General features: G+C 34.3%; 1 protein-coding gene across 1 annotated transcript; it reads right to left on the reverse strand.

Moving 5' to 3' along the window:
• Positions 1 to 1,073: 1,073 nt before the first annotated feature.
• Positions 1,074 to 9,765, reverse strand: LOC113321409 (dynamin-related protein 1C). The gene is made up of 16 exons (XM_026569313.1): positions 9,421 to 9,765; positions 9,257 to 9,320; positions 8,951 to 9,058; positions 8,092 to 8,193; positions 6,574 to 6,624; positions 6,413 to 6,474; positions 5,613 to 5,703; positions 5,409 to 5,473; positions 5,104 to 5,298; positions 4,890 to 5,009; positions 4,718 to 4,788; positions 3,848 to 4,073; positions 3,331 to 3,381; positions 1,992 to 2,226; positions 1,746 to 1,885; positions 1,074 to 1,481 (listed from the first exon to the last, which is right to left on the reverse strand). The coding sequence occupies exons 1-16, from the start codon at positions 9,550 to 9,552 to the stop codon at positions 1,356 to 1,358; spliced, it is 1,839 nt and encodes a 612-aa protein (XP_026425098.1). The 5' UTR covers positions 9,553 to 9,765; the 3' UTR covers positions 1,074 to 1,355.
• Positions 9,766 to 10,394: the final 629 nt, after the last annotated feature.

Consider the following 10,394-nt stretch of genomic DNA (forward strand, 5'->3'; position numbering starts at 1 on the left):
TAGGAAAACACAAAAAACAAGAATGAAAATTAAAGCAAAAAATGATGTATGACACAATTAATTACCACCAATGCCATTAAAAGATTTCTTGATCTTTAACACTCATCCAACACAATTTTTTCATGTACTGTATATATTTCAGTCACTTGAGGTTTCTGTATGATTTTTAAGAAACACAATATCTCTTACACATATTTCTCCTATATTATATCGAATTATGATCATACTATTTGTTGGAGAGATGGTTTTAAAAAAAAAGGAATAACTCTAATCCAGAAACCATGAGTAAGCATAGATAACAACTTCATACTCAGTAAGGTTATATATTTTGTGTTGGATGAGAGAAGCAATATCTGAAATGCGAAAGGGATAAGTCTGTTTTAGCAATCGACCTTTAAGAATAGAGAATTCTTTTTTGTGAGAGACAAGAACCATGAGCACCACATTGATTAGGTTCATTAACAATGTAACTAAAAATGGGAACTTATACGCAGATACTGATATTTTAATTTAGCGTAAAATCATTGTAAATACTTTGATTTTCTTTCCCAATTTTCTACTTTGCAAAGTATCATAATGAAGTGTCTATCTTCTCCACTATTTTCATATTCAGTAGTAGCATCACAAAGATTTGATTACAATGTAAAAACCGATGGCCAGAGTAAGAAAGTTACTTCCACGTAAAACTTTCCATTTTTTTGAGCATAAAATTGTGAATTTCAGTTTCCAAAACCAATATTTCCCATACGAGAAATTATATACATTAAACGGGTTAGGCGCACTTATTCATCAGTTATTGATCCTTTTAGTGTATTATATTTTTATATTTTTGAATTGCATTTGACAATTAGATAAACATGTAATACTAATCAATCATTAATTAATCGCGATATTTTTCATTGTAGTATGCATAGTGAAAAAATATTAAAACTGTCCTATTTAGACGTTAGGGGTCTCCACAAGCGAATTTCACAACCAACTTCTACCACCTTTCAGTTATATGGTGTGAAATTTTTGTGGCCTAATGTGGAAGTTCATAGATGAATTGAGTTACTTTTTCGACATAACATAAATGGCTTAAACTAGGTTTTGGTTAAGTACTATTGATTCAAGCGTCGGAATGCTCTTTTTTTCGGGCATCGTTTAAAAATTCAGGAGGATTTAACTAGAATTCCAGTACTATCGGTAAATAATCTAACATAATTATCTGGAATTTTGTATAACGCCCGTGCCGTAAGACCTAGTTCAATTACATAACAAAATATGTGAATAGTAAGACAAAAAAATTGGTCTTTGAAGCTTTTTGCGTGTAATATGGTAGTTACGAACAATCACACCTTTCAATGTAAGTCGGCTCATTTCCATGCCACTGAATCTATCTCATCTCTTGCTGATTTATATAGCTTGAGCTTTTTAGCAATTCCTTCCCTTTTCTCCATGAGCTGGGGGTCTTCGTCTAACATTGCACCAAGTTGTTTTTTCTGTACACAAGGGGCAAAATGAATCATAAAGTTCATTTCCTAAAAATATATTTTGCAACTTATCTTATAAGCATTAAACTATTTTGTTTCTAGTAAGACTTGGAAGATTCTCATATAAACTCACCCATATCTTGAACCTATGCAAAGTCAGTTTCTATTGCTCTAAAACATGTGCAGGGTCTAATTCATCCTACAATACAAGTATATGGTTGATCTATTTCAATGTTTCCAAAAGATACAGAAACTAAAATTCAGCAATTATACCTCCCTCTTCCCAATTTGAGTATAAAAGTAATTGAGCAATGAACGTTTGGCTTCTCGGACTTGACAGTAAACAACAGCCTTCGGGATGGAGTGTTTCAGTGTATCACAAACCATGCCAATATATGCCGACACATTTGATCCTGAAAATCAAATTATTTAAAGTAGATTATATAGATCAGTAAGAGAGATAAAATAGAGAGAACATTATTTCAAATTCGTTTGGGTAAAAAGAGAATCTCGTCATACCAATTCTTCGAAGGTGGTTCTCCGAGTACCGGTCGCTAGTTGGGGCAGTATTGGGAGTTGGTCCGCCTTTCTCTGGTTCCATAGGGAGCTTCCGGAAAAATTCAACAGTCAAGTAACTCGATTCCATTTCCACCAACCGCAAAACTGTTTTCCGGCTATCATCTCGAAATCTTTCCAAAGCTTCATTAGCAGCTGCTGCTATATCAGATTGAAGTGTTGGGAACCGCTTCAACTCCTGGAAATGTAAACCAGCAGATGTAGCGATAAAAAGGAAACAAATTACCTAGTACTTAGTAATCAGTAATCACATTTAAAAGGAAAGCACAGTTTGGTAATATTCAAGAAAAAGAAAAAAAAAAGTTGAGCCTGCAAATATGGCATGGTACAAGAGGATTCTGCAAGCACCATAAAGATGTTGATTCAAGAGTAATTTTGAAAAGAGTTATTAAACATATCAAGGTTTGTCGAGCAATTCTGTCACTCAACATAACCAATCCACATAAACACAACACAGACAACTGAAACCAACACCATTGGCCCTATTCAAGTTTATGGACCTAACTGGTGCACCTGAGCCAAAAAACCATGTAAACAAAAATTTAAATAAACAAAATCACAATAAAGCTATTACTTGACATGTCACGAGGTACTTCCCAAAAAAAGAAATGCTAGGGTTTAAAGACTAACATGCTTTCTTAACTTTCAGCATATAAATAGCCCTTCAGCATACAGTTAGGATTTTAGAAAACCCTGAAGTTTTCTCCTTCATTAAGACCAGTAACACACGCCAGGATTAACTGGGATCCAATGCTCACATAATTCAAGTTGGAATGAGAGTATTTTTTTTATCTTACGAGAGAGTCAATCATCAAAATATTTGAAGAGAAGTGCCTGATGTTTTCCTTCTTTCTGAAACACATAGCACGTTTAAGGTCCCAATTGGTGTCCTGCTAATGTTACATCATGCAAGTACCAGAAAAGCCTGAACTACGAGTGGGATTTCAGAGAAATAACTTGGTGTGCTTTCAAAATGAATATAATGAGTCCACAAATAAGAGATAAAAAAGGCTATGAACATTCAAAATTATTTAGATGTTTTCACTCTTATTTAAAGACAAATAGAAAATCAGCATAAATCACCCAAAACCATTGAAGGTTGTGACATTCTGATAGCTGCATCATGCAAGCAGGGATAAAGAACTGCAAATTTGAAGTCTATATAGCACTCCGACCAGCTACAACCTCTATTATAACATCAGAAGTATACCAGGTTGCAAGAGCGCTAATTAACCCCATACAAAGATAAGACGAAAGTTATCTTTAGTTATAGATTGCTCACCTGAGTCTCTGCTATAGACTTTCGAACAAGTTCTTTTAAGACAAAGTGAACCTGAAAGAAATAATATACAATGAGTAAAATATAAATAAATAATAACAGCCATTAAATTGACATAACAGACTTATCCTCCGAGGGTAAGGATCATACAGCATAATCATGACATCAAAGAAAATTCGGGACAATGTTTAGATAGGCATGCCTTTATCTATGTAAAAGTTCATCTAAGAATATGATTAAGGATGAAACCAACAAAACTCATCCTGAAATTGAAAATACATATTAAGCTTGCCCAAGCATCATGTTTCACAAAAGTTGAGAGCATATTAACTATCGCAAGATGCCAATTATACACACCATATTAAGGAATCACATTTCTTCATGCATAGACCAGTTTTATGTAACATCGACAGAACATAACACTGAAAGCCTCTTTAATAGTCCATAAAACCTCAACAGAACTAGTATTTATAATAGTAAGTACGAGCATTAAAAACAGGTGCAAAGACAAAAGTATTACTGCGTCGACTGAGGCTTCAGCTGGTCCTTTAAAGAAACTGAGAGAGCCATCAATTAGTCTTCTGTATCCTTGTTCTGGGGCAATTAAATGTGGTTGATAACCATCTGCCTCTGATACGACTTTTCGGACATTCTGTAGAGAAAGATGGCGATCAAAAGGGAGCTTTTTCAGAGCAGCTGGTAATTGGTTGTCAAAAACCAAATATATCCGATCTCCACCAGCTCGCCTAAATCAACAAACTGCGGGTAAGTTACGAGCCTTTCTGAATGAAATCATAAAATGCCTTGGAAAAGATGATACAACATTGAGTCTTTGGGAAAACTTGGAAAACATGCAGTACTTCAGGGAGGCATTATATAATAGGGAGTAATTAATAATTGGTCTGCAGGTGTATGTAACAATTTGGGAGCCTTAGATTTTGAAAAGATTGCATATTACAGATATAAACTACATAGAGAACTCCTTATATAAGTTATTTGAAAAAATACGGCTGTTCAGGCTGAAGGTTATCAACTACAACATCTAACTCCAGGTTGATGACTTGACCTTTAGTGGTTAGATGTTGAAGACCACAATTATCATGAAATCCAATAGTTTGCCAGAGCATCTAATAAAGGCATAAAATTGTTAACCACTCACAGGTTTACTTGAATGCACATAAATAAACAAAGGATAAATAGAAATATTTCAAAAAAAGCTCTCCCCCCTTTTGCATACACAGCTGGGGAAATGGTGGTCTCCTAGGAATAATCTATTCTTACTATCATATATTTGTGGATTAAACGACAACCTAAGAACTAAAACATAAGATTTAAAAACAAATTCACGTCCCAGATATTCAATACATGTAAAAAGAATTTAATGGATTACCCTCCATCAAGGTGTTCTCTAAAAACACGGTCAAATGCACGGCACATTTCTAAAATTGTGTACAGCTGAGCCTGAAGAAAGAAAGACAAAATCTTAGTGAAAAAATCAGACAAAAACAAGCAGTTTTAATATACAAATACAAATTATCATCCAGAACATCCTTAAGTCATACCCCTGCATCTACTCCAATAGGCCTACCGAGACGGTCCAGCTCTGATTCAAGCTCATCAATTGTTTTATTAATTAAAGCAATGATACTTGGTATCCGCTGCCTGATCACAACCTCCAGATGCTGATAAAAAACACCTTATGTTATTGCGTGGATTATATATTTCAATATCCATAAGTGATGGACAGAGAAACCAAAAGGGGCTAGCTGAGTATACCTTAGATAGAAGTTTCGCTAGATACTCTGAGCCCATTTTATTTGCCAGGTGACCATAATCAGGGCTACTTTCGAAGTATTCTTGTTCCCTACGTCGAGCAGCAACCATGTCAACATTCTTATTGATATCAGCTTGTGAACGGTTAACAATTCCAACCCAAGGATGTTGCAGCCTAAGAGATCTTCCTTCAAGAACCTAGAATAGTCATAAACAACATTTTTTGATGCTTTAGAATTTGTACTTGATTAAGAGAAGTATCAAAAACTAATCCAGCAACTAACTGTTAAACAAAAAGGTGAACCTACATCAAGAGCATTGGTACCCTTGTCCATAAGATCTAGCTTTGTTAACACCCCAAACGTCCTTTCACCTGAAAAGGATATCAAGAAACAACAAACAAGTGAATCTTTGAAACAACTAGTTCACTGTGAACCCATATGATTTATGGGAAAAGAGAACCCTTTTCCTCATAACGCAGAAAACAGGATGCAAAAACCACAAAGCTGCACCTGAAGGATCAACTTGTTTTGCAAGCTTTATGGCATCTGAAGTAGCGATATCTTGATTAGCAGGAGAAATGGCCAATATAATGCAATTAGGCTACAAAATCAAACCAAGCAACTATTAGAGGGAGGGAGGGAGTTCAGGGGCGAATCCAAAGGACCCCATCGGCCCCGTAATGTTTTAAAATTATTAGCCACCCATGTATTTGACTATTTTCTAATATTTTAGTGCTAAAATTACCCATTTTGCCCCCCACAAAATTTTTAATATAAGAAGATATCCACATGTTTTCCGTATATTCATTGTGTGGTTTCAGAAATAACTCTAGCATACTTTCGATATCCCATATCCAACATACCTAAAATTAAGGAGATATATAATGATATACATTTTTTTACGTGTTTTATCGATCTTATTCAGGCATCTGCATATTTTCTCTATTTTTCTATCAATTTTATTCAGTTATCTGCACATTTTCTCTACTTTCTACCTGGACGAACATGTACTTTGACTTAGTTTTATATTAGTGTGTCTACTATTGCATTTTAGTTATGATCTTCAACAAGTATGCCCCCATTGAACTGTTGTTCTGGCTTCGCTACTGAGAGTGTTAATGTAAAAATGTTTATCTAGATTCTCGATTAATTGGCGAAATGTGCCAGATAAACCAATTACTCAGACGGGCATGACCTAAATGGATCATAATTTCAAGATTTTGATAGAATATAACTTCAATTCTCTGTATGCAGATGATAAAGTACGATCACCTTTTCAGTGTGTTCTGAAAAAAATAAGAATAACTTACCTTCTCAACATAAGAGCGGACCATGTTATCAATATCCTCAACAATGCTTTCATGTTGTCCCTCTAAATAGGACAAAATTATTATCAGTTATTTACTTTAACATAAGTATGATACATTCATCAACTTACGCGAAAAATAAGATGAAAATATAGAGAAATTACCTACGGCAACCTTTGTCATCCCAGGAAGATCTATTAGTGTCAAGTTGACCACTGCAAGAAAAAGAAACTGTATCATTGAGCATGCAGATAAACCATGGTCTTCAACTTTGCATCCCAAGATTTGTACAGCTAACACTAATCCTACATCTTCATGCAACTCTAATGCAAACTATATAAACTAATAGAAAGCTAAAAACAATCAATAAACATATAATTGGAAAATTATAATAACTTAAACGAAGGTTTTCCTTTTCTTCATTACCTTTCTCCACGATTTTGTATAATGAATATCTTAAAGAAGCTATACTAGCGCTAAAACGAAAATTTCCCTTTCTTTTCTTTTATCTTAATTTGCAAGCAAGTTGAACAAGGGAGGTCTTAACAAATCAAAATGTTTAACCCATGAGTCCCTAATATATAAAGTAAAACTGAAGTACCCACATCTTCTACTACTTAAGATCAAAGTATCACTAAATGTCCCAATATCCAGTGGTTCAGTCCATCTCCCACTGAGTTCACATGGGAATTCCACAAAGGTGACATTCTCACTTTGAAGGGTAGATGGATATTGTGGAAAACTACAATTACCCTACCATGGTGTTGATACGCATGTGGCATGTGGTTAATATAAGGACAATAATTTCATTGTTGCCTTATAATATATGGGTGCAATGGGGAAAAGTAGCAAAATGGGTGGATGCCATGAAATGGACTGCTAGAATAAGCCATTTTGGAGGCATTTCCAAGGCACATCATAATAGTAGCTACATACATTTTTCCATATGCAACACCCTGAAAGATCTCGCTGTGGTTCTCTAGTTGATCAACTAATATGAGAAATTAGACAAACCAAACCTAATACGATTTTGATCACATAGTTTCCAAGGGTATAGCCGTATAGGTGCAAGTAACTTTCCACTTTTCAAACACATGGAACAGTATGTATTTCAGTTTTTGGTACTGTCTTTAGTGATTGGTAAGAGCCCTGACAGGGCATTCAAGGACTGGCAATTTACATTCTTTAAGAAGCCTCTTGCTTTCACTCTTGGTCGAGCCATTTAAAAAGAAAGAATAATTTAGGCCAAAACAGAAAAATGACAATGGTGATAACATAAGGTTAGAGGGATAAGTGTTTAGGAATTCAAGATTCTCACTCTTACAATTACCTCATTTCTCTTACGATAGTGGTTGAATTTCCTTTTTATTAGTATGTACTGTTTTCAATGAGTCCAGCAAGGAAACTAAAATATTACTGCTTATAGGACCACAAATTATCCTCATAGTTCCTTTTGTCTTTGCTAAGTTATTCCTAATGGTGTTTTGTTACTTGATATTTAAGTATGTGCTAGGCAAACATTATCTTTAAGAATACCATAGCTGTGGTTCGAGATGGTCAACAGTTTAACACTAGTGGTCTAACAAAATGCAATAAATCAGTGTCACTAAAGTTAGATTTTACTTACAGTCAGAAAAGACAACAAAACAATAAGCAGAAAGGTAGAGGCATTAGATACAAACCATTTGGTGAATAGATGCTGAGATGAATTGGAATGTTAGAGATCTGCTTTGATTTTCCAGTAATACGATCAGTCTCATCCGAGATCTCCCTACGCACGGCGGCTTCACAAGCAAGAAGGAACACTCATTGCTTAATAAAACACTACTAGTCAAATAGCCATAAAATAAGCAAGTAGCCTGAGAGCAAAAACCGTATTACAATGTTTTGACAAATTGAAATGCTTGAAAGTAACGCAGCAATCATCAGATGAATACAATAATGCGTTTAAGTATCTCAAGTCGAATTCATAATCCATGCATTTCTGAAGGTTAAAGTAGCTTCTGGAGTAATCTTAATAATAGGTCTACAGAGTTCTCTCACTCTCACTAAGAAAACTCATCTAAAGGACTCTCATCAGTATTCCTCTGGAATATCCACTATCCATATGCTGCAGGAGCTAAGGCTTGACAATTGATTGATCTACCTAACAAGCTAAATGTGTTCTAAAAGGGTATAGGACTTCCATTAAAAAAATAATTTTTGCTTGATTGTTACATCAGCTGTCGAAACTATTGTACTGCAAATAACCTACATTTTCTTTTATATGCACCAGCTCAGATTTATTGTCTGTTTAATCTGTAACATGCATTGAGACCCTTCAATATTAGTTAATCCTTATGAGGGAGAGATATAAAACGGTCAAAAGCAAGCGAATTCATAATGCTAAATTCCAAATGCAATATTTAAAATCTAATTCACTACTTGCAATCAAGTTGAGATCTCAAGCCTTGATTCAGTAACCTGTAATTGACCATGAATACTACATGTAAATCAAAATCATCGATACTGCTAATTGAAATGAAACGTCTAATGCCTTACCAAAATCAGTGAACTTCTTCCTAGGCGCGTGAAGAAACTCAGCATATTCCGTCTGCCCTTTATCTAGCTTGTGTAGTTGCAATACCAAAGGTCGCCTCGTCACAATACCTAGATATTTAAAATTTTAGATCAAAATGGCAAGATACACAAACTTTATAACAAATTCAACAAAACAGTGTGACCTTGAGCTACATTTCTAAATCACAACCCGAATCTGATATTCTCTTACCTATCAGATTCAAATCAAACCCTAGAAACCTCTAACTTAATCAAAATTCTGAAATACTAGAAATAAAGTATACATACCAGATCCTCGAGGTAAGAAATCCCTTCCAACAATGCTTTCTAACACAGAAGATTTTCCTGAACTCTATTACAAAATAAACAAAAAAAAAAAATCAAGACTAAGCAAAAGAAAAAAGAAAAATCATAAGAAAAAGAAAAAAAGGATGATGAAATTGTAAAAAAACCTGGCCACCAACGACGGCAACAGAAGGAAGAGCTTCCCATAAAGACATTCCTTCACCACCATGATCACCTAATACTGTACAAGCTCTTTGGATTCTATTCACCAATCCAATCAAACTTTCTAAAGATGCCATCAGATTTTATATTAAGATCTCTGAATCTAAAAAAATCAGAATATGAATCTCAGATTGATTGAATGAAATGTTGATCTAATTCGAGCAAATAAAATCGAGAAGTTAATGTATAATCGATTTAGCAGATCTAAAAAATGAAATAATACGAACTCTTTTTGTATTTAGTTTTTACATGGGAGAGAGAGAAGAGAGAAAATGAAAAACAAATTATGCAGTAAAAAGCAACGAAATATTAAAAAAAAAACGGTTGATACTTGAGACAGTATTTTAATTTATTTTTTAAACGACTTTAGATGTATTTTGATACAGCTCCTTTTGTTGTCTATTTATCTACTAAAAGGTACATGATAAATTTGTTGGTGAGTTTGGTAGTGCGTCTCTCTTCAACTGTAGTAAAAGGAAATTTTTATACTGCAAAACAGCTTCTTAGGTAAGAAATCAGATTTTGTTTAAGAATTATGATCCGCCCTCCCATTTGGTATTGGCAAATTTATTGGTGCTTTTGGCGGTCTGTGTATTTTCACTATTTGTAGTTGGTTGTTAGGCTGTTTAACTATATGGATTAGGCATTTATCGATGTATTACAATGATAACGTCACTGGGTGATAATATAAATATCCTATACAAGAAAATATGTTAGTACCAAATTTGTTAGCCATCACAAGAAAATAAAAATGGTACAAGATAGTAGTATCCTATAGAGAACTGCAAAACAACCTAGTGAGGGGAAATGGAGAATTGGAACTAGCATGGCTTGGATTCGGAACATGTGCATTTCCAAGTAAGTATAATACAAGGCTGTGATCTAAAATTTGAAAATCAGGTCTTATAGCAAATTTATA

Source organism: Papaver somniferum, chromosome 11, assembly GCF_003573695.1.
Source record: "Papaver somniferum cultivar HN1 chromosome 11, ASM357369v1, whole genome shotgun sequence".
Taxonomy (NCBI): Eukaryota; Viridiplantae; Streptophyta; class Magnoliopsida; order Ranunculales; family Papaveraceae; genus Papaver; species Papaver somniferum.